We start from the raw sequence: 25,550 nt of genomic DNA, 5'->3' as shown, positions 1-25,550 counted from the left end.
ATTTTTAGCATAATTAACGGGTATTCAACATGAAATCAAAATATTTACAGAGGAGATGATTTACGCCATGCATGCTGCTATTGCAATTAAATATTGTAGATTGCAAATAAGACATCAAAATTTAATACAGTAAAATTTCTTTGATCTCAGACTACATTAATTCATTATTGCACACGGTATATTCACTCGTTACAGATAGACAAATCTCCAGTTAGGTTCGCTATGTAGATGTCACCTCGTTCTTCTTGGAAATCTTCACACACATACAATAAATGTTCACATGCTGGGGTTACCTATTTTTGGCCAAGACAAATCATCCCAACAACAGAATTTGCTGCAAACCCTCAATCCCAGCTTCCTACTTTCGGTAGGCCACAAAGAAACTAAAAGCTATGCAATGTCTCATCCTTATATGTCCAGGGTGAAATGGCTCTGAGCACTATGGGACTTAACTTCTGAGGTCATCAGTCCCCTAGAACTTAGAACTACTTAAACCTAACCCACCTAAGGACATCACACACATCAATGCCCGAGGCAGGATTCGAACCTGCGAACGTAGCGGTGGCGCGGTTCCAGACTGTAGCTATTAGAACCGCTGGGATAATCTGGCCGGCTGTCCAGGGTGAAGCAGATAAAGCAGATAACCCCAGATATACGTACTCATAATGGATAAATATATCAAGGTGCGGTTTTCGCCAAGTTATAGTGAATAATGAAGTATATTTCCTGACGTTCGCAAGGAATTTTTATCGTTTATTGTCCCCGATTTACGACACCGACTCTTTTTCTAATCTATCTACTTTGTGTCACATGAAAGAAGCTTCTAAGACAATTTGATCAACGTAACATGTGTGGGATCAAATACTATCAATAAAACAGCCTTATAAACCGTCGCCTTGCCATCAGGAGAAGAGGACGCCTGCTACTAGGCATCGCGGAACATAGAAGTGTCAAGTGGTTGCCTACCTGCAGGCACCTATGACCCTCGTCACGCGTTCTCTCTGCAATTGTACATTTTTAGTGCTCAACAAACGCGAGGGTGGCATTAAGGACGTTGCCGAACTGAGGGGTCATAGAGAGACCCCTCTGCCGTTTTATTCAAATATGTGTCGATGTTACATACCCGATAACCACGCCATAGGAGGGTGCAAAACAGGACGGTTAAAAAAACACCCTTTGCTGCTTCAAATAGTGTTAATATTTCGTCGAACGACTTTGAACGGACCCTTGTAGTTCTTTATTGTACACCAGAGAAAAACTCGCTGTCACACTGCACTCCAAAGGGTTGTGATCAGGTCCACGATTTCTGTAGATATCGTTTGAAGTGTCTGTGGAATGTCAGCAGTATCGAAGTTTGTCAAGAACGTTGTCCTTTTGCTCATCGCACTTTGAACTTTCATTTCCGACTGCATTACATGTGGCAGTCAACACATCATCAAGGCAAGGGATGGTTTCATTCACACCCTGTGGCCTTCTAGTGTTGGTTGTAAGTGACGTTTTTCTGAAATGTTTTCCTCAGCCACACATAAGAAAATCGCACGACTTCAACGCTGGGCATCGCAATTCTAACCTCCATCGCGGAGGCGTCAAGAGAAGGGTTGTTTGCTGGTAAGAGGGGCTGCGACTATCTTCCCATTGTATGACACGTCCAAGGTGGCGTTGGGCAGAATTATGGTGAAATTTGATGCCAATCTGACATCAGTAATCCATCTTATTCCTTACACCTCAGTTCATGGCTTGTAGAAAATGAACTAACGTTAAATCACAGTAAGACTCAGTTTTTACAGTTTCTGACACACAATTCAACAAAACCTGACGTTTTAATCTCTCAGAACGGGCATATGATTAGTGAAACCGAACCGTTCAAATTCCTCGGTGTTCAGATAGATAGTAAGCTGTCGTGGAAAGCCCACGTTCAGGATCTTGTTCAAAGACTTGATACTGCCATTTTCACTATTCGAACGGTATCTAAAGTGAGTGATCTTCGACCAGTGAATTAGTCTACTTTGCTTATTTTCATTCACTTATGTCGTATGGTATTATGTTTTGGGGTAACTCTTCCCATTCTAGAAGGATATTTTTGGCTCAGAAACGGGTGGTTCGGGGAATAAGTGGTGTGAGTTCACGAACCTCTTGTCGACCTCAGTTCACGAGTCTGGGTATTTTGACATTGGCCTCTCAATATGTATATTCCTTATTGTCGTTTCTTGTTACCAATATTAGTTTATATCCAACAATAAGCAGCTTTCACTCGGTTAATACTCGACAGAAATCAAACCTCCATTTGGATCGGACTTAACTCTTGTGGAAAAAGGTGTGCAGTATACTGCTGCATACATTTTCAATAAGCTGCCACACGAATTCAAAAATCTTAGCAGTAATCCACGCGCTTTCAAATCGAAACTGAAGAGTTTCCTCATGGGTCACTCCTATTCTGTCGAGGAGTTCCTTGAAAAATTAAGCTGATTCTCATTGTATTGCTGATAGCGTTTGCTTAAACTTATGGACTGATTTTCTTTCAGGTTCATGAACATTTATTTTTATCTGTTATTACTTTTATGTTGTAAGTTCATGTACTGACACGTTCCATTACCTTGGAGATTTGCTCCTCAATTTGGTCCTACGGAACTTGACATGTAAATAAAAAAATAAAAATAAAAAAAATAATAAACACGGAATTCCGAGGCTTATCTTTTTTATGCAGGTTTAGACATTTCGCTGTCTGAAGCATCGCCGAGCCCGAGGTTTTTTTTTGTTTGGGGTTTAAGGGCGCTCAGCTACTGAGGTCATTAGCGCCCAGTCACAATTGTTAGAGCACATAGAATCTAGTAAAACTCAACGGGGGGGGGGGGGGGGGGGGACACCAGAAAGTTCTTACAAAGCGGCAGTTAAAATAAGTGGAAGAGTTAGATGTCTTTGGACAATCCGGTCAAAGTAATGAAACGAAGAACACGAGCAGCTGCTCGAGTGTCATCTGCTAAAATATCCTGTAAAGTAGATGGCAGAGACAGGACAACACGAAATTGACTAAAACGGGGGGCACGACAATAAAACATGGCGCACTGTTAATGCATGACCACAAGGGCACTGCGGGGCTGGGTCACCGGAGAGCAGGTAGCAGTGGCTAAACCGGCAATGCCCAGGTCAGAAGGACCTGGTCAGAAGGACCTCTTCTCGCCGAGATGGTCGGGAGGAGGTTGTCCAAGCAGTTGGGAACGGTTTGACTGCCCGGAGCTTGTTTCCTTGAAGTGAGGACCAAGTATCCCACCACAAGGACACAAGCCCCTTACAAACAACCCCACTAACGTCAGATGACGGGACACAATGGGACGCTGGCCGAGGCAGGAGGACTGCAGCCTTGGCTGCAGCATCAGCAGCCTCATTCCCAGGCACTCCTACATGGCCGGGAACCCACAGAAAGCTGACAGGAGAGCCACCCTCAGCGAAAGAATGGAGGGACTACTGGATCCGTTGCACCAAGGGATGGACCGGATATGGAGCTCCAAGGCTCTGAAGAGCACTGAGTGAATCAGAGCAGAATACATACGATGAATGGCGGTGGCGGCGGGCATACTGAACGGCCTGATGGGGAGCAAAAAGCTCGGCCATAAAGCTGGAACATTGGTCGAGGAGCCGGTATTTAAAGGTGACGGCCCCGACGACAAAGGCATAGCCGACACCATCGTCAGTTTTGGAGCCATCAGTGTAAATAAAGGTGTGACTGGCAAGTCGCGCACGAAGTTCGACAAACTGTGAGCAATACACTGCAGCCGGAGTACCCTCCTTCGGGACCGAGCTGAGGTCGAGATACACATGAACCAGAGCCTGGAGCCAAGGTGGTGTCGGGCTCTCACCCTCTCTGAAGGTGGTAGGGAGGGCAAAATCCAATTGTCGAAGCAGGCGACGAAAGCAGACTCCAGGGGCAGCAGGGCAGACACATACAACCCATACTGACAGTCGAGAGAATTGGCGAAGAAGGACTGATAAGAGGGGTGGTCGGGCATTAACAACAGCCGGCAGGCATACCGACAAAGCAGTACGTCGTGCCAGTAGGTCAATGGTAATTTGGCAGCTTCAGCATAAAGACTCTCGACGGGACTAGTGTAGAAAGCTCCGGTCGTAAGACGTAACCCCCTATGGTGGATGGAGTTGAGACGGCGTAAGAGGGATGGCCGAGCAGATGAGTAGACGAGGCTCCCATAATCCAGCTTTGATCGGACTATGGACCGATACAAGCGAAGCAAGACAGTGCGATCCGCTCCCCAAGATGAACCACTAAGAACTCTGAGGCCATTAAGGGAACGTGTACAACGAGCAGCCAAATAAGAGACGTGCGGAGACCAACAAAGTTTCCTGTCCAGTGTGAGCCCTAGAAACTTAGTTGTTTCCACGAATGGGAGAACAATGGGACCGAGATGTAAGGATGGCGGAAGGAACGCTTTATATCGCCAAAAGTTGATGCAAACCGTCTTCTCTTCAGAGAACCGGAGTATAGGCTGTCTAGACAACGCTGAAGGCAGCGCTCCAGGAGGCATGTTCGCTGGGCACTGCAGTAGATAGACAAAAAGAGAGCCTGAGACATTCGGTGGAATGCAATCCATAATTGGATTGATCACTATGGCAAAAAGGGCTATGCTCAAAACGGAGCCCTGAGGCACTCTGTTCTCCTGGAGGAAGACGTCGGACAATACGGAACCCACACGTACCCTCAACTTTTGATCTGTTAAAAAGGAATCAATAAAAAGGGGCAGGCCTCATTCCACCAGGGGACGGAAACGCGACGTGAAGAAGAGGCAGTATGAGGAATGGAACGTTCGGCAGCATTGATGATAACAGCTGTGAGGTATTCGACCTGACTGTCACAACTGAGAAAATCGTGGTCCGGAAAGGTCGCCAGGGAGGAGTAAAGTCCCCAGTCAGCTTTCGGTATGTTCCAGCTCGAAGGACGTGGGGATGGGGTGTGGTGCAGGAGACGAACGACACAGGGGAAGTGGTCACTCGAATAGGTGTCAGAAAGGACATACCACTCGAACCGACGGGCAAGAGTGGTAGAACAGATCGAGAGGTCCAAGTGGGAGTAGGTATGAGTAGAGTCCGAGAGGAAAGTCTGGGCGCCGGTATTGAGGCAGACAAGATTGAGATGGTTGAAGACATCCACCAAGAGGGAGCCTCTCTGACGGGATGCAGGAGAGCCCCAAAGGGGATGATGGGCATTGAGTCGCCAAACAATAAAAACGGCGGAGGAAGCTGAACAATCAGGTGCATCATGTTAGCCCGACTAACTGCGGATGACGATGGAGTGTAGACGGTACAAACAGAAAAATTAAAGGCTGAAAGAGTAAGACGGACAGCTATTGCTTGGAGTGGGGTGGTCAATGGGATGGGATGGTAATAGACATCGTCCCAAACGAGCAACATGACCCCACCATGAGCTGGAATACCGTCCACAGGGGGGAGGTCAGACAGCTCCGAGGTATAGTGGGTAAAAGCAATACGGTCAGTTGGGCGCAACTTGGTTTCCTGGAGACCAAGGACGAGCGGACAGTGTAGGCGGAGGAGCAGTTGTAATTCCTCCCGATTAGACCGAATACCTCTTATGTTCCAATGTAACAAAGCCATCGCTAGTCAGAAAAGAGGGGGAACGAAACGGGTGAAGAGCTGGTCACCTCGACGGCCGCGGATGGCCAGGTGTCGAGGGATCAACGCTACAACCGGCGGGAGGCGGATCCTGTTCCATCGAGTCGTCGCCAGCGGCGGCCGCTTTCCCGGTTTGCGTAGGAGGGGCAGCATCATTTGCCGACGAGAGGCCAGCTGAGCGCCTGGCAGCAGAGCATCCTGGTGAAACTGAGGACGGCTGGGAGCAGCGACTCATGGATGGAGTGTCAGACGAAACGCGCCGGTGTGGAGAGGGGTATAAAGATTTCTTCTTGGAAGGCCGATGAGGTACGGGGATGGTGGGCTGGACCCGAAGAAGATCCTCACGCGTGGGGTCCATTTTGGAACGCCGGACCTCGGAAGCTGGGGTCCGGAATGTTTCCCTGATGGATGCCTGAGAAGAAGATCGCTTCTCAGGCGGCGGAGGGGGAGGAGGAGGAAGGGTGGCCCTCTGGGCAGAGGGGGCAGGGGCCGCGAGGGAGGAGGATTGGGAAGGGAGGGATTTGGGAGGCGGAGGCATAGACCCCGGATGGGGTGAGGAGGTGGAGGGGGGGACAGGATAGGGGTGAGGATACTGTGGAAGGAGTGGACACGACTGAGGCAAACGAAGTTGTCAACGTCATGGGATGGAGGCAGTCATACTTCTTCCTGGCCTCAGAATAAGAGAGACGATCCAAAGTTTTTAATTCTTGAATCTTCTTCTCCTTCTGATATGCGGGGCAGTCTAAAGATCTAGGCGAGTGGATGCCAGGACAACTGACGCACCAAGGTGGTGGGGTGCATGTATGTTCCTCACGAAGAGGACGTCCGCAATCGCCACAAAGGGGCTCAGCCTCACACCATGACGACATGTGCCCAAAGCGCAAACACCGAAAGCAGTGCATAGAAGGCACGTCGCACCGGTAGCACATCACCTTTACCTTCTCCGGGAGAACATCCCCCTCGAAGGCGAGGATAAAGGCTCCGGTGTCGATGTGACGGTCTTTAGGGCCGCGCTGAACTCGCTGGACGAAATGCACGCCTCGGCGCTCCAGGTTGGCCCTGAGCTCCTCATCAGATTGCAGCAGGAGGTCCCGATGAAAAATAACCCCCTGCGTCCTATTCAGAGCCAGATGCGGGACAATAGACAATGGAACGTCCCCTAGTCGGTCGCACGCCTGGAGCGCCGCCGACTGTGTGGCGGAGGCTGTCTTTATAAGAACGGACCCCAAACGCATTTTACTGAGAGCCTCGATTTCCCTGAAGATGTCCTCGCTGTGCTGGACAAAGAACATGGGCTTGGAGGTGGCGAACGTCCCCCCATCGGTCTGAGAACAGACTAAATAGCGGAGGAAGTACTTCGCCCCAAGCCGGCGGGCCTGTCCTTCCTCCCAGGGAGTGGCCAAGGGGGAAAGGGCAGGAGAACCAGAGACAGTACCTTTCTTTTTAAAAGATTCGGCCGCAGCGCGACCTGATACATGTTGACGTTTCATCTGCGAAACGTCCGCCCCAATACCACCCACTCCGACCAGGGGCTCTCCCCACGGGCGCCACCCAGCCTCAGCAAGGGCCACCTGGCAGGATGACCATTGCCGGGAGTCCCGATGCCCCAAGGTGACGGGCATCTACTCCTTGGCTGACGTGGGGAGGGTGCAGCTCAGGTATCGGCAGTATGATCCCTGTGTTGTCAGGGGGCTACAACCTAGAGGGTACATGACGACCCCACCACAACGGGCTGGCTACCGTGCTGGGTTTCGGGTGCCATGGAAAGTCCATCATGATTGTAGGTGCAGATGGGGACGCAGTATGGGCGTAACTTGTGCAACCCATCAGGCGCTGACGCCCAATTTGAGGAATAATGGGCGTGGTTACAACGCCGTTACAATGCTGAGTGCCAAGGTCTTAGTGCACTGAGGACGAATGATACACCACGTAAGGCGTCCTTCCCCAAAAGGCTCGTACTTCTGTAGAATTTTGAAAAAAGGAGGTCAAACCCCAAGGGGGACCATCACAAGGAAGGCCGAAACGGTTGAAACTCCTTTTAGTCGCCTCTTACGACAGGCAGGAATACCTCGGGCCTATTCTTACCCCCGAACCCGCAGGGGGAAGCCTAAGGGTGACATCATAGGGGGGGGGGGGGGCACCCTTTTGAATCATTACAGAGGAATGTTGTAGGCACCTTTGACCCAAATTTCAAATAAGTCACATTGGGAAATAATTATGGGTTTTCGAAAAAGTGGTCCTTTAATTTTGTTTGTGCAGTGTAACTACTGAAATATTTTTACCTGGAGAATTGTCTGTGGCTCTACCTCTCCATTTATATATCTATCCTCATAATACCAGCTTCTGAACAGACACACATAAACCACCCCCCCTCCACACACACACACACACACACACACACACACACACACACACACACACACACACAGGAAGAAGCACAGGCAATACTTAAGCACTAACCTCTCTGATAAGTAAAATCCATTGTCATCGAGAACTGGCACCTGATGCTGTGGATTCATCTGCAACAATGCATGTGAGCTTTATTTTTCGTATTACCAATCAGAAACACAATTGCAGTAAACTTTTATGGTACACAAACAGGAGGCTTTCGTACGTCACAGCTCTGTAGTATGTATGTATGTATGTATGTATGTATGTAGAGAGAGTCGAGAATTTTTGACAGACTAGGAATCAAAACCAAACTCCCCACTTGCTGTGAGCAACAGGTTAAACTATTAGACAATCTGAGCACACTCCTGCCGTGACTCAAACGTTGTCTTGTTTCTAGTTTCCAACTATTACTTCTGAAAACGACTAAGAGTCTCTCTCTCTCTCTCTCTCTCTCTCTCTCTCTCTCTCTCTCTCTCTCTGTCTGTCTGTGAGAGAGAGAGAGAGAGAGAGAGAGAGAGATAGATGGGGTATTAGCAAAAAAATGGTTCAGATGGCTCTGAGCACTATGGGACTTAACTGCTGTGGTCATCAGTCCCCTAGAACTTAGAAATACTTAAACCTAACCAACCTAAGGACTTCACACACATCCATGCCCGAGGCAGGATTCGAACCTGCAACTGTAGCAGTCACGCGGTTCCAGACTGTAGCGCCTAGAACCGCTCAGTCACTCCGGCCGACGGGTATTAGCATCCGTTGGAAAACAAGACAGTGGATAACTGTAGTTCATCTCACCACAAGGGATGTAGATGAAATGTACACTGACATGAAATAAATGACTGGACCATTGGGGATGAAATAAATGCAGATGCAATGATATTAAATGATATCAATACAAGCAGTTAATGTATGCTTAACTGACAATGTGATTGCATCTTCATGGAATGCATTGTATTACTTCAGTGCACTTAATTCCCTTTACACTTCTGTAATATGTTAAATTCATGGAAGATCAGCTATTTTTCAAGCAAATTTGAAATTTTTGTCGTTAGTTTCACTTTATTTTGCAATTTATTTAAAACATCTTTTAACCTTTAATGCAAAGAAAAAGTTCGAAAGAATAAAGCAATAGTACGTCTTGTGACTTTAGGCTGTCCATAAATATTTAAGGGCAAAATCTAGCTTGGAAACTATATCAGTGATCTCATCTACCCATTAAAGCACAACACTGCATTTTTTTCTGCCTCTATGTGAAAGCTAATCTCAAGAACTACTGCAATTATTTTGATACTGTTTTCACTAACAGACTGATCCATGAGGAAGGTTTTTATGTATAATTTATTACCGCTACATCAGATACACTAACTCGGCATAGTGCTACTTCTCCAAAACTCTTTCAAGCTAGATTCATTAACAGATTAGAGACAAGGTTCCTTGAGCTGAAATAAAATTAAAAGATGTAATAGCAGATTTACTAGAAAGTAACACAAAACAACCTTAATAATTTGAAGTCAAAATCACACGTAAGAAAATTCTAGTATATTCTTATAAATAAATTTAAAGTAAAACCCCCTGAAACATGTTCAATATAAAATGCTGAAAAAATTCAAAATTGGCTCCTGCAAAATCAAAAGGACTTTGATTTGTCTCAGCTATACATGAAGAGAAGCTAACAAAAGCAGAAGGGAAAGAAATAACAATAAATCCACACTGAAGTTGTTCATTTTATAAAAGCAAATTATTAAAAATAGCAACCAAAACATTTGGGGGTAATAAAATCCAAGCCAATCTAACTTCATATGAAACAGTTTGACCATCAGAATGTAAATAATCTAATGAAGTATAATTTGAATTTGATAAACAACCAACAATTATTAAAACGTAAATGCTGAATCTAGTAAAACTTCAAAAATGAAAGACCATAAGAAAAAGAACATATGTATGTTAAATAAAGAAAAATCACTCCGACAACTATAGAAATTTTCAAATTAGAAACACAAGAAAAATAATAGAGCAATATATTTTACAGAAGCTCTACTGATCCACAGGAGAGCTTCTGTAAAGTTTGGAAGGTAGGAGACGAGATACTGGCAGAAGTAAAGCTGTGAGGACGGGGCGTGAGTTGTGCTTGGGTAGCTCAGATGGTAGAGCACTTGTCCACCAAAGGCAAAGGTCCCGAATTCGAGTCTCGGTCCAGCACACAGTTTTCATCTGCCAGGAAGTTTCTTATAAGTACACCACAGACTAATTCACAGGCCTTACAAGGTCCATTTTTCACAGTGTTAATAGGTTTACATTTCCCTACATTGCAAGTATATGAATACTGAGCATCACCTTTTATAACTGCTGACACATTGTGTGGATTAACATTTTTTGTTGCCACAGTATTATCAGAACACTGCCTATCAACATGTTTATTTCAACACTTTGTTATCAACTCTCCCCGAGACATCTCTTTGGATTTGATGCTGCTGCATTATATTGACATTTTAGTAGATATTGTGTGATTATGCCTATGTGTTTAATTTACTGATAATATGTGTAATCACTTTTTTAGTGTAAGTAGTACATTTGACTTCAATCCAAAAATGTGAATTACTTATCAATCAAAACAGTTTTAATTATGTCTACAAGAATTTTTATTATATTAGTGTACCATTTATTGTTATACTACTTGTAAACATTCTGTCAAAAAGACTGACTGAAGAAAAAATTCACATTTCTAATGCTGATTTGATTCAAAATGTTCAGTCCAAATACCAGACCCCTTCAGTTCTTTTTAATTATTCAGTTTTGGTGTATAGATGTCATTAATTTTACAATTTGTAATTATTATACAAACAAATGCTACTGTCTGTATCAGCAGTACTTTTTATTCTAGTTCTCTTAAGAGGAAATATCATGAATGAATTCAAGGAGCTGTTCGTGGGTGAAATATATGACTGTAGTGTAGTTACATTCACAAAGTATTGATATGAGTCAATCTTGACCTTAAACTGAATGAGAAATGATTTATTGCAGTTAGTTTCAACCTAGAGGTTCAATAAATATCCCTTTATTATGTATTAATTGAAGCCAAATTAAGGAAAAGTGTAGTCAGTATAAAACTGCTAACCTTTTATAATAGCAATTAATTCCATTAACATTTGTAACATCTACATAGTTTAAATAAGATTTTACATTTTAACTGTAAAAATATTGTGTAGTTTATAAACATATCTGAAAATAAAAATACCTCCTTAATATTTTCAGTTTAGCACATTAATCATAAGTTGTTAAAGTATTACAAGAAAAATAGTTTAACAAAAAGGTATTAAAAATAAACAACAAAAACCTTAAAATTTGAGTTGTGTCATTCATGACCATAACAGATCATATAAATAAAGAAGACCACCTAATACTTCACCTCAGCCATGATCAGAAGCCTCTGATGTATAATAACCCTGCCTAACTGGTTCATCACTGACACCTCCACTACCCAACCAGATACCAATTTGGTATCTTAACTAAAAATGCTACGACTATAAGAACATAAAATAATAATAACCAAAATCAAACATACATTTGCGACTGGAACAGGGAAGAGGGAACAGACAGTGGTACCAGAAGTAGACTGTGTGGATGTTGGTATCCATAAGCTGTGGGCGGCGTTTTACCGTGGATCATGGTAGCTTTCTAAAGCTTTCATAGTCTCGTGGTGTGCATGCTAACCAATGTGGCGCCACTTCATGACGTCTACTCTCCTCAATTTTGCTGCCTCTAAATATAGTTTTTCATATGTTTAAGGTAGGTGTTGTACAGGACGTCGTCAGTGAGACAGAAGAAGAGCGAAGTTGCTCATGGTTATTCTCCTTCTGGAACGAATTTCATCGGCTGTATATTCGTTATAAAAAATTATATTTCTGAACGGCCGAGAAGACCCACAATTTACAGATTTGGAGTCCACATAATTGAAATATATCCTGTTCCTAAGCCTTGACATAATTTCAACAAATCCGATTGATTGACCTATTTCAAATGCAGTGATGCACCTATAAGATGGATTAATCCAGTTCCAGAGACTGAAGATTGTGTGGTCTAAATAAAACAGCGGCCACGAGAATCATGTCATGAAGAGCGCATAAACATTATACAAAGCATGGAATGAGGATACAAAAAAACCTGTTTGTGAATTTGAAGAAAATAACTCCCACAAAACTGCTTTAGAACTTCTGAAGTTTCTGAATCATAGCTGGAAAGGTAATTTGATGAAAAATTTCTTGATTAAGAATTTCATCGATCCCAGCAAGAAAGCCTGGTCTCTGTTTCATAGTGAGGCGGCCTCAACACCGACGAAGAAGGGTGCAACAGTTAAGGCAGAATCTCAATTTTCAGAACAGCGAACAAGAAATACAGTACAACTACAAAGGCGAAACGAGCGAATCATCATCACCTATAATCCGAACCATTTATCTTTAAAAGTACAAAACGGCTTAAACAATGTCCGAAACGTAAAGGCTGCCGTCTTCGATGGATTGTACCAGTAACTACTCAGATACTGCGGATCTGCCGTTAAATGCTGAGTTACTTCCTTTTTTCAGTTTCATATTGGAGTCAGCTGGACTAACAACAGTCTTTAAGAAGACTAGTATAACTGCACTCGATGAACTGGAAAAAAAACCACGCCTTCAACGAATCTTCAGACCAGCTGCACTTCTCCCTGTTGCATTCCTTGAGTGAATAATCCTAAATAAAATAGCGCCGGCCATTGAAGCCCTATTCCTGGCGAAACGAGGTGGATTAAATACGCACCTTAACCATCCTTTTGGAAACTGCGTTTGAAAAGAAAAAAGTACTGCTGTGTTCCTAGATCTGTGAACATCATACAACCAAATCTGGTAACAGGGACTTAATGAACTTTATCACGGGTGTTACCTAGATAAATATCATTACCTTGCAGGACAATGTTTCTAATAACTGCCTGCTCAATGTTCACTCCGACCACATACATAGTTTTACGGACAGGATAGTGGCCTGCATCTGTTCTTTCTCCTGTGTTCAACCATTTGGCTCACGATCTACCAGACGTTGTCTCGCAGATTTGTATATATCGATGAGGTCTTTGTAGAGGCTCAACATTCCAAACTCTACATCTACATAACGCGTGTCACGTTACATTATGTTGCGTAGGACACTTCTCGTACCACTACCATTTCGCCCTTTCCCAGTCACTTCTGCGAATGGCGCCTGCTAAGGTAGAAGAAATTCTGACAGAGAGCCTGCATGTGTTGGATAAGTATTACAAACGGTGGAAGCTGAAACCAAGCCCACTGAGGCACAACAAGCAGCATTCTATACGAACAGCAAATATGCAGATTTCAGTCAAAAATCTGCAAAATTTATACGTATCTACCTACAACTGTTCAGTAGCTTCAGGTGCTAAGCAATGTCACTCCACTTCTCATATGAAAACAGCAAGGTCGGTCTCTGTCACGTAGCACAGTCAGCGAAGGCCAAAAAATGTCGACTGGGGGAAAAATTCATGTAGTTGCAATTTTTTGTACAGTGTTGGACCAAGGAGGGAGGGAGGGAGGAGTGTCGGGAGTGACGTGAACAACTACCAAAATCCTGACCGTGAGGATGCGAGCGGGGGTGTTGGGGTGGCGTTTAAAGGTCACTTTTTTTAGTTTTTTCTTTAATGTCTCAAGCCCGCGGCATCTAGCGAAAATGTTTCTCGCTGAAAATTAAACAATATTAAATTTCTTACAAAAAGTTCCAATTCATTCTTTTTCTATATGACTAATAGTTTCCACGTTACAGGGGACGTAGAAAATTGCAAATTATATTGTTTTTAGAGGTATCAAATAGATGTTCATTATTAAATGGGTTAACAACAAGTCCTAAATGTGTGCACCACATCTAAGCGCAAAATAACCGCATTAAAGAATTAATTGCGTTCTTGGGGTGTAGCAGGTTGGAAAAGCGGCGGTGCAGGTTACAAGCGTGATGGAACATAGGTCGTTTGTCATGCACTTCCTCTTTTTCGTAAATGAAGAACGAGCAGATAATTCCCCGTACTCTCTAACGTACTACGTCACAAAAAGCAGTTACATGGTATTTCACAAAGTTGTAACGACTCTTACACAACTCGCCTTATCGATCACTGGCGACGAGTGTACAAGTGCTCCCGGCAGCCCGAGGGAGTGTATTTTCCACGAAGTGTGAACGCTGTGTTGAATCCAGGTACGAGTTGCTAATAATACAAACGGAAGGAAAGCATATGGGCAGATACTATGTAAATCTCTGCACACTTTTCTACACAACTAGAGGAGAAATTGATTCTTAATCATCCTGTGCGACAGTTGCTGCGTTCATCTGGGAAAGGTGACTTCCCACCACGAGCGCTGCTTGCTTTTCAGTTTACAGACAATGTCTCCCCAGCATTTCCTGTCCAGTTCCCTTATGAAAGTAGACTAAATTACTTAACTGAGGTCGTCCACACAGTGGAGCTATTTTCCGTGTACTGAATACTTATTTGCAGTTTTTAAGTGAGCTTTCATATAAAATATGTCTCTATATACATAGCTGAGGGGGGCTAAACTTGTGTGTGGTGACGTTGCTAGTGACCTATGGAATGTTCATGGAGAAAGGATTGGACTGGTAAATGTGGTATCTTGCTTCTGTCTGTCGTTAACATTCCCAGCATTAACTGTGTTGCCGGTAGACTGCAAAAATCTCTTCCATTCGCGAACTGCCGACTAGTGTTGAAATATGTGAAGTTCCATAACATTAAGTCATCTACTTGTGTTAGAGAGGGGGCAATTTTAAGCCCCTGCGTCTCTTCAGATACTGGGATAGCTGATGCTGAGGTAATGCATTTGATACTCTCAAGTTGGAGAAGATATTCCAGCCATTGATGGTGGAGACAATGGAACCGACATTGTCGAATACATGTCTGTTATACTTGGAGGCAGGCTGTTGAGCGTCACAGACAGTTGACAGCTCCAGCTACTTAGCTTTTTTACGTAGTAACTCATTTAACAACTGCAAATAAATACTCAACAGAAGAAACTCCATTATGTAAATACGATATCGTTAAAGTTATTTTATCTATTCACACGAGAGAACTGGGGAGGAAAAAATGATGTGTATGAGCGTGCCGCGCCCATAATGGAAGAAGTCGCCTTTCCCGGAAGAACGCTACAACGGCCGTACAGAATGGCTAATAATCAATTTCACCTGCAGTAGCGTAGAACTGAGTGTAGAGGTTTGCGTAGCATCTGCCCATATGCTTTTCTTGCTTTTGCGTTATTAAATACTCGTATCTGAGTTCATTGTAATGCTAAGGCAATTGAGGTTAGGTTTGGTGTCGAGTTTACGAACCTTTTTCGACATGTGTTGACTTCCACTCACTTTTTATTCAGTCATCAATCTTGTGAGCAGACATATGCAGTTGTGATGGGAAGAGCAGTGTCACTTGTTTTCGAAAATTTGTCTGTGGAAGACATCAAGTAACGAACCTTTGAGGCGGCGCCTTTGAAACCTGTGTGTTTTTCAGCTATGTAGATGCTTTCGTTGTTTAGCCTCGTGGCAGTGAGAATTTGAAAGATTATTTAGACGCCTGGATTCAGTCCACTCGAATATCCGTTTAACGACGGAGTTGGAAAAGGATGGCTGCCTTCGCTTCTTGTGTTGGTCAAGAGGAAGTTTGATGGTATGTTGGGACACGCCGTATTTGGAAAGCCTTCTCACGCTGACTTACCTACTGGCTGGTAGTTTTCATCCGGCTCAGTGTGAGGAGCGTACTTTATACCCTGGTTCACAGGGTCCACATATTCTCAGACCCTGAAAGTTTGTCAGCTGTGTTAGCCCTTCCTGAGGTCAGCTTTCGACCGAATGGGTTTTTTTTTGTGGTTTTAGGGCGCACAACTTCAATGGTCATTAGCGCCCTGACTACTCTAAGAATGCACCGCGAGGCACAAGTTGACAACAACAACTAAAATGGAAAACACGATAAAAGACAGACTGACAGGCATAGGATAAAAAAACAGCATCATCAAATGTCCTTAGCGAGGTTTGTCAAATTGATAAAACGAAGAACACGAGCAGCTGCTCGTGGGTCATCCGCTAAAATGGCATCGAAAGTACTTGGCAGGTTAAGATCTAGGCGCAGTGTGTTAAAATCTGGACAGGACATTAAAATGTGTCTAACCGTCAGCAAGTGCCCACATGGGCAGAACGGTGCAGGCGCAGCCGTCAGCAGATGGCGATGGCTGAACCGGCAGTGTCCAATTCTTAACCGGGCCAAAACTACCTCCTCCCGCCGAGAAGGGCGTGAGGAGGACGTCCAAGCCACGGGAAGAGGTTTTAAGGCCCGAAGCTTGTTGTCTGTAAGTGCAGCCCAATCGGCATGCCACAGCGATAAAATGCGCCGACAAATGACCCTGCTAAAATCGGACGAAGGGACACAACAAGAAGCTGTCCGAGGCTGGAGGACCGCAGCCTTGGCCGCGGCATCTGCAACTTCGTTCCCAGGGATACCGACATGGCCAGGAACCCACATAAAGCTAACCGGAGAACCGACGTCCACCAACTGCTGAAGAGAGCTTTTTTTTTTTTTTGTTGTTGTGGTTTTAGGGCGCAAAACTTCTATGGTCATTAGCGCCCAGCCCGTGACTTAAGACAGTAAAAAACCGAAATTTAAAACCAGCAGCAATGGGAACAAAGTCAGAAAATTGGAGAAACTAAAAATAGAAGACTGCTTAAAAATCCACTACAGAAAGGGGGTGATTGTCCCCAAAAAAGGCTTCAAATGACTGACGTCATTTCACTGTCACTAATAAACTGTAGAACGCGGTCGGCGGAGCGCGTGTCATCTGCTAAAATCGACGATAGATCAGGCGATAGCTGTAGACGGGAGCGTAACGGATTAAAATAGGGGCATTCAATTAAAAGGTGTCTCACCGTCCACAGCTGAGAGCAGTGGGGACAGAGTGGGGGAGGATCGCCGCTTAAAAGATGTCGATGGCTAAAACGACAATGCCCTATCCGGAGTCTAGCTAAAATTACCTCCTCCCGACGACGCGTTCGGGAGGAAGAGGTCCAAGCGCAAGGAAGGGCTTTCACTTCCCGCAATTTATTACAGGGAAGTGCCGACCAATGGGCATGCCATAATTGAGCAACATGGCGACATAAATCGTTCCGAAGATCGGTGAAGGGAAGCGACTGAATAGCTGGCCGAGGAAGAGAGACTGCGGCCTTGGCCGCTATATCGGCCGCCTCATTCCCACAGATACCAGCGTGTCCCGGGAGCCAGAGGAACGCCACCGAGACGCCCCTCAGGTGAAGCAAGCGCAGACAGTCCTGAATCCGGTGGACCAGAGGGTGCACAGGGTAAAGAGCTTGGAGACTGAGGAGAGAGCTGAGAGAATCTGAGCAGATAACGTACTGTATCCGCTGATGGCGGCGGATGTAGTGGACAGCCTGGAGAACAGCGTAAAGCTCCGCAGTATAAACCGAACACTGGTCGGGAAGTCGAAAGCGATTTGGGGTGTCGCCAACAATATAGGCACTCCCTACACCTAACGATGTTTTCGAGCCGTCGGTGTAAATAAATGTGGCGTCCGTCATTTCTGCACATAGAGCAGCAAATGCCCGACGATAAACAAGTGTAGGGGTACCATCTTTGGGAAATTGACAAAGGTCACGGAGCAGGCAGATCCGGGGACGGAGCCAAGGCGGTGCTGTACCCAAAGTTGTCAGGAAGGTTTTAGGAAAGCGGAAGGAAAGAGAATGGAGCAGTTGACGGAAGCGGACTCCCGGGGGTAGTAGGGAGGAGGGGCGCTGCTGAAGAGAGCGTTGGATCCGGTGTACGAAAGGGTGAACCGGGTACGGATCACTGAGGCTCTGGATGGCGCTCAGGGAATCGGAGCAGATGACATAAGCAGAATGTCGGTGGCGGCAGATGTAAAGAACAGCCTGGTAGAGGGCAAAGAGCTCAGCTGTGAAGACCAAACAATGCCCATGGAGCCGGTATTTGAAACTTTGTGCCCCGACAATAAAGGAACACCCGACCCCGTCATTGGTCTTAGAGCCATCTGTATAAATGAAAGTCATGTTGATGAACTTCGAACGAAGTTCCAAAAAACGGGAGTGGTAGACCGAACCGGGGGTAACCTCTTTTGGGAGCGAGCTGAGGTCAAGGTGAACACGGACCTGAGCCTGGAGCCAAGGTGGCGTGTGGCTCTCGCCCACTCGAAAGGTTGCAGGGAGTGAAAAATTAAGGTGTTGAAGGAGGCGACGAAAGCGAACTCCACGGGGTAGCAGGGCAGAGACATACAACCCGTATTGACGGTCAAGAGAGTCGTCAAAAAAGGAACGATAAGACGGATGGTCGGGCATTGACAGTAGCCGACAGGCATACCGACAAAGCAGTATATCGCGCCGGTAGGTGAGTGGCAATTCGCCAGCGTCAGCATGAAGACTCTCTACGGGACTAGTATAAAATGCTCCGATCGCAAGTCGTAAACCCCGATGTTGTATGGAGTTGAGGCGGCGTAAGATGGATGGCCGTGCAGAGGAGTATACGAAGCTCCCATAATATCGACCGATATAGATGAAGTAAGACGGTTCGATCCGCTCCCCACGACATACCACTGAGAACACGGAGGACATTTAAAGAACGGGTACAACGGACGGCCAAATATGACACATGTGGAGACCAGCTAAGTTTCCTGTCAAATGTAAGGCCTAAAAATTTGGTTGTCTCCACGATTGGGAGAGCAACAGGACCGAGTCGTAAGGACGGTGGGAGAAACTCTTTGTAGCGCCAGAAGTTAATACAGACCGTCTTCTCGGCAGAAAAACGGAAGCCATTGGCGACACTCCAGGAGTAAAGACGGTCAAGAGAACGCTGAAGACAGTGCTCCAGGACACGTGTACACTGCGCGCTGCAATAGATGGTAAAATCGTCCACGAAAAGGGAGCCTGATACATCAGCTGGGAGGCAATCCATTATTGGATTGATCGCGATGGCGAAGAGAGCGACGTTCAAAACTGAGCCCTGTGGCACCCCATTCTCCTGGCGAAAGGTGTCGGACAGGACAGAACCCACACGTACCCTCAACTGTCGATCCATTAAAAAGGAACGAATAAAAAGAGGGAGGCGACCGCGAAGGCCCCATTTATGCATGGTGCGGAGAATGCCCGCCCTCCAACAGGTGTCGTAAGCCTTCTCCAAATCAAAGAACACAGCCGCGGTCGGGCGCTTCCGCAAGAAGTTATTCATAATGAAGATCGACAAGGTAACCAGATGGTCTACAGCAGAGCGGCGCCTACGAAATCCACATTGTACATTGGTAAGTAGGCGTCGAGACCCGAGCAGCAAAACCAATCGAGAGTTAACCATTGCTCCATCACTTTACAGACACAGCTGGTAAGCGAGATAGGTCGATAACTGGAAGGCAAGTGCTTGTCCTTCCCCGGCTTAGGAATCGGGACAACAATAGACTCGCGCCAGCATGCGGGAACATGTCCCTCAATCCAGATGCGATTGTATGTACGAAGAAGAAAACCTTTACCCGCAGGAGAAAGGTTCTTCAGCATCTGAATATGAATAGAATCAAGGCCCTGGAGCGGAGGACCGTGATCGGCCAAGTGCATTTTCGAGTTCCCGCATGGTGAATGGGGCATTATAACTTTCACGATTCGAGGAGCGGAAGTTAGGTGGCCTAGCCTCCTCTGCCTGTTTGCGGGGGAGGAAGGCAGGGTGGTAATGAGCGGAGCTCTAAACCTCTGCGAAAAAGCGGCCAAAGGCATTGGAGACAGCCTCAGGGGCCACAAGGACGTCATTCGCGACCTTCAAGCCAGAAACTGGTGAGTGGACCTTAGTGCCAGATAGCCGGCGCAGGCTACCCCAGACAACAGAAGAAGGAGTAAAACTGTTGAAGGTGCTTGTGAAAGCAGCCCCGCTGGCTTTCTTGCTTTCTTTGATAATACGACGTCACTGAGCACGTAATCGTTTATAATTGATACAATTCGCCACTGTAGGGTGGCGTTGAAATGTGCGTAAAGCACGTCGACGAGCACGTAAAGCGTCTCTACATGCTGCGGTCCACCAGGGGACCGGTACGCGACGTGAAGAAGAAGTAGGGTGAGGGATGGAATATTCAGCAGCAGCGAGAATGACTTCCGCGAGGTGTGCGACCTGACGATCGCAGCTTGTGAAGGTTTGATCCTGAAAGGTCGCCCTGGAAGAGAAGAGCCCCCAGTCTGCCTTGGAGATGGTCCAACTAGAGGAGCACGGAGAGGAGGTATGCTGCAGGAGATGGATAACACACGGGAAGTGGTCGCTCGAATATGTATCAGAAAGTGCATACCACTCAAACCGGCGTGCAAGTTGGGGAGTACATATAGAGAGGTCTAAATGGGAATAGGTGTGAGATGTGTCCGAAAGAAAAGTAGGGGCGCCAGTATTGAGGCAGACAAGATTGAGCTGGTTGAAAAGGTCTGCTAACAAGGAGCCCCTCGGGCAGGATGCTGGAGAGCCCCAAAGGGGATGGTGGGCATTGAAGTCTCCAGTTAACAAAAATGGTGCAGGTAGCTGAGCAATAAGTTGCATCATGTCTGCCCTGGTAACGGCAGATGACGATGGAGTGTAAACGGTACAAAAGGAAAACGTAAAAGTGGGGAGAGTAATGCGGATGGCAACTGCCTGCAGGCCGGTGTGCAACGTGATGGGATCGTAGTAAATATCATCCCGGACCAGCAACATAACCCCCCCATGAGCTGGGATACCTACCACAGGGGGTAGGTCAAAACGCACAGAGGTGTAGTGTGCCAAGGCAATTTGATCGCATGGGCGTAGCTTCGTTTCCTGGAGGGCTACGACGAGCGGACGGTGCAAGCGGAGCAGCAACTTCAAGTCCTCTCGATTGGAGCGAATGCTGCGAATATTCCAGTGAATAAGTGCCATCGTAAGAAAAGGAAGATGATAGAAGGGGTCACCTTGAAGGCCGCTGAGGGCCTGGCTTCGAGCGAGCACTGCCGCCGCTATCAATAGGCGGACAGTCATCGTCCATTGGGTCTATAGGTTCATCGGCCATCTCGGGAGGATGGCCGGGAGGGGGAGCTTCCTCCGCCGGTGAACGGCCAGATGTACGGCTACCAGCGGTGCGGCCAGGCGAAACGGATGACGGCCTGGGGCGGCAACCGCTGGGTGGCGCAGGAGAAGAAATGCGCCGTGGCGGAGAAGGAGAACTGTGCTTCCTATGAGCCTTTTTGGAAGGACGTTTGGTGGAAGTACCGGTCGAAGGCTGGGAGGTCGAGGTACGTAGGAAGTCTGCACGGGATGGTTCCTTCTTGAAGGCCCGTGCATCTGACTTCGGGGTCTTCGTCTTAGCAGAAGCTGATGAAGGGGCTGGTGTCTGTGGGGTGATGGGAGGAAGAGGAGACGTCGACCGCGCGATCTTAGCACTGGCCGAAAGGACGACCGTGGTGCTGAAGGTCAGATCGCATGTCTGGGTTGCTACCTCCCTGGTAGTCCGAGGAGAGGCGAGGACAGTACTGTATTTCCCCGCTGGGAGCAGCGTGGGCTTCCTACTAGCCAATAGCTTGCGAGCAGCCGAGGTGGATACTTTCTCTTTGACCCGAATTTCTTGGATACAGCGTTCTTCCTTATAGACAGGACAGTCGCGGGAGGATGCGGCATGGTCACCCTGACAGTTCACACAACGAGGAGACGGAGGTGGACAGTCACCCTCATGGGCATCCCTGCCACAAGTGACACATTTAGCCGCATTGGAACAAGACTGTCGAGTGTGATTGAAACGCTGACACTGGTAGCAGCGCGTAGGTGTCGGGACATAGGGGCGAACAGAAATAACCTCGTAGCCCGCCTTGATGCGCGATGGCAGCTTAACACTATCGAAGGTCAAGAAAAGTGTCCGGGTCGGTACAAGGTCATTGTTGACCTTTTTCATGACCCTATGGACAGCCGTGACGCCCTGCTCAGCGAGGAAAGATTGAAGCTCCTCGTCAGTCAATCCGTCGAGGGAGCTAGTATAGACTACACCACGAGACGAATTCAAAGTTCGGTGGGCCTCCACCCGGACAGGGAACGTGTACAGGAGTGTGGCCCGAAGCAGTTTTTGTGCCTGAAAGGCACTCTCAGTTTCTAGTAATAAGGTACCGTTACGCAACCTGGTACAAGATTTGACAGATCCGGCTATGGCATCTACGCCCTTCTGGATAACGAAAGGGTTGACAGAGGAAAAATCCTTTCCGTCCTCAGATCGAGAAACGACGAGGAACTGTGGGGCAGGCGGTAGTACTTTTGTCACTGTTGGCTGGTCACGTTTCCGTTTTTGGACAGAAGTCGAGAGAGATGGAGTAGAATCCATTGCGGAGGAATCCCCCATGATTGCCAGCGTCTCCGATGGCGCGCTCCTTCCTTGTGGGGACCCTCTCAGAGGGCACTCCCGCCTTAGGTGAATGTTTGCACCTCAGGTCACACCTCCCGAGAAACAGACGGAGGGACCAATCGGCATGGTCAGAAGGTATCAGCTCAGGCAATCACCCCTCCCCGGGCCTGGCCTTTACCAGGGGGTACGCGCGTGCCTTACATGTCTACCCAGGGCGGGGAATGACGCGTTACCCCGTCACCGGCTACGCGTGCGAACGCGTGGGTCGGCCTTCAGGCACGCACAGGGAGGAAGGAAGAAGAGGAAAAAGAAGAGAGAGAGGGAGAAAGAGGACAGACTGTCTCAAACGCCGAGGCGGAGACCAGAGAAGGCAAGGAGAAAAAGGCAATGAGAAGGCAAGGAGAAGAAGGCAATGAGAAGGCAAGGAGAAGTCAAGGGAAAGAGTAAGGAAGACAGTGAGGTGGAGAAGAGCAAAGAAAGGAACCAACAAAAGGAAGGAAGAAACGAGAAGTGAAAAACCAAGAAGACCACAATTATAGGTCGTGGAACCGTCCGTCTCCGGACGCAGGCGCTAACTACCCCCGTGAGGGGGATGGACTCCTTTTAGTCGCCTCTTACGACAGGCAGGAATACCTCGGGCCTATTCTAATCCCCGGACCCGCAGGGGGGTCGACCGAATAGTTATAGTGAAACGTTGATCAGATGTGGGTTGCACTACCGACCAAATGTGCTTTGAGTAATATTAATACCGAGGTGGCACGAAAATTTACGGCCTTCTTGTTTTACAGTGGAAGCATTTTCAAAATGATTGGTCGTATTTTGTGGAAATATGATGTAAAACGCTTTTTTCGACCACCATCTAAGATAAGGGTTCTTTTGGATCCCGTAAAGGATGATCTTTGTTTGTGTAAGGCGTTTGTCTATCGTATTCCTTGCAGTAGTGGTGTGTCATATACTCTTAGCTGTCAGATTGTAGAGGACCGGTGTGTTGAGCATACGCGGCACACACGCTTACAACAACCGAGCAAATCTGCTATTGGAGAACATTATTGGGCACCGCTCATCCCATGGAATATAACAAAACGAAGGCGTTTTGGCATGCACTTCCAGCAGTTGAGTGGTGTTATTAAGGAAGCAGTTGAAATTAAATTAGCAAGTAACCTTATCAATAGAGATGGAGGTGGGGAGGCGGGGGTGCTTAAATTCTCTCCATGGTCTCTGTGTAATGCTGCCTCAACTGTAGCATACTAATTTCCACAATCGATAACTTCAGACGTCAGTCATCTTTGTATGAAGATGGTATCTGTTCTTTCGGACATGCACACGCATTGGCCGAACTCTTACGGAACAATCTTACTTGTCTGCCGCGAGTAATGTAATGTGTGGACATTAAGTTGGGAATGTGGGTCTAATAGGGAGCGTGCAAGAGATAAATCCCTGCAGTCGCACTATCCTCTGTGCCCTCGGTGGCTCAGATGGATAGACGTCAGCGATGTAAGCAGGCGGTCCCGGGTTCGAGTCCCGGTCGGGGCACACATTTTCAACTGTCCCCGTTGATGTACATCAACGCCTGTCGACAACTTAGGGTCTTGATTTAATTATCATTTCGATCATCTTCGGTTGTGTGGCAGCACGAGTGTTAACAGCGTGCGCGTGCTCTGCAAATCGGGGTTTTAAATTCCTTTACACTGCGCTTACGTGCTGCAGTTTTGCCTTTTATATGACGGGGTGTGCACCTCCGAATTATCGGCGGCTGTCTACGTCACCCATCTTCATTCCTGTAAGTTGTTTGAACACTGTATAGGCCTCTACGCTGGAGAAACTCAGGTCACACACTTCATGGAAAATAAACACCCTACGGATCCCAGGAATTGTCTTCAGTTTTTCACAAGGCGAGCTGCGCGAGCGTCGGTAAAACTTTCTGAAACAATCTGTAGTTGCTATGTGTCGTATTCCGGTAAAGAGAATGGAAAATTGCCTGCTCACTTATCATGCAGACCTATGGAGGAGGTAAGTTTATGACCTCAGTTCAGCGACTAACCTTTCCACCCTGTTACACAGCCGGAACATAATTTCTCTCTTAATATGGCTCGACTGCGCTTATTTGTGATACATATATTTTTGGTCTTAACAAACTTAATTTAACAAAGAACATCAGTTTTATTCCATTAAACACTACTTTTAATAATCTCTCGGTTTTCCATCCAATGCAACACGGAAACAATTAGCCCTAAAGAAAAAAATGAGCAAGACCTATTTTTGTACAAAATTTAATGCTGATTAATTTTGTACTGGAGAACATTTTCGCTGGAAGCCGAAGTTTTCGAGATAGTCAAAGTAAACATTAAAAAAAAGTGACCTTTAAATGCCCCCCCCCCCCCCCAACCCCAAGATAACACCCAATCGACCAGTATTTTTAGTATGTTATTCATTACAACCCCCACCTCCCCTACCCCCAGTACCATGCTACAAAAGTTTGCGTCTACACGAATTTTTCCTTTATTTTATTTCTCGATGGGACTAACGGACACGAATGCAGAAAAAGTAATATTTTCTCGTTCACTAAACTATAATACTAACGTTATTAAACAATATGTACACATGGTTACATTTGAGAAACGCTTTCACCAGTCTTTTGTTAATGTGCATAGTGGTTGAATTCTGTTTACACACCTCACTAAATGATATTTGGAGCATGGTTTGTTCCGTAGTTCACAGATGCAGTCCTCCTTAGGCTCGTGATGTGATCCCTTCTGGCACGTTTCCCGGGGAAAGCAAGGGTGGCAAAACCTGTGAACAGGTGGCGGACTTTGAAGTTCGGTCCTTCGCAGCATCTTTATTCATCGCTTCCATTTCTATGATTCCTTTCTGTACGTCCCTGGCTTTCTTCTGTCACTCCTCGATGATGGTTGTGTGTGTTTGCGTCTGTGGAAGGTTGAAGTATTGTCTAGTATCTTCTACGGAGAAAGATTCCTTCGCTGTTATATGGGTGTAGCTATTTCTTGTGAGTTTTGAGACTGACAGATCTTTTTAGGAATCTGATTTTTAACGTCCTTTAATTTCTTGATGTTTTTCACCATCAGATACAAACCAGGAAGATTCTAAAATATTATTAAAATCTCGTTA

The 25,550-nt window shown here is 46.4% G+C and overlaps 1 protein-coding gene across 1 annotated transcript in view; it reads right to left on the bottom strand.

Annotated features, from left to right (window-relative positions):
* LOC126161582 (glutathione S-transferase 1-1-like) overlaps positions 1-25,550 on the bottom strand; it is an 89,888-nt gene that overhangs the window by 29,857 nt on the left and 34,481 nt on the right. Inside the window, exon 3 of the mRNA XM_049917528.1 lies at positions 8,098-8,156. Coding sequence (XP_049773485.1) covers positions 8,098-8,156 — 59 coding nt within the window. The remainder of the gene's footprint in view (positions 1-8,097; positions 8,157-25,550) is intronic.

The sequence above is a fragment of the Schistocerca cancellata genome, chromosome 2, assembly GCF_023864275.1.
Source record: "Schistocerca cancellata isolate TAMUIC-IGC-003103 chromosome 2, iqSchCanc2.1, whole genome shotgun sequence".
In the NCBI taxonomy this organism is placed as follows: Eukaryota; Metazoa; Arthropoda; class Insecta; order Orthoptera; family Acrididae; genus Schistocerca; species Schistocerca cancellata.
The sequence above is the reverse complement of the archived record's forward strand: the minus strand, read 5'-3'. Positions and strand labels throughout refer to the sequence as shown.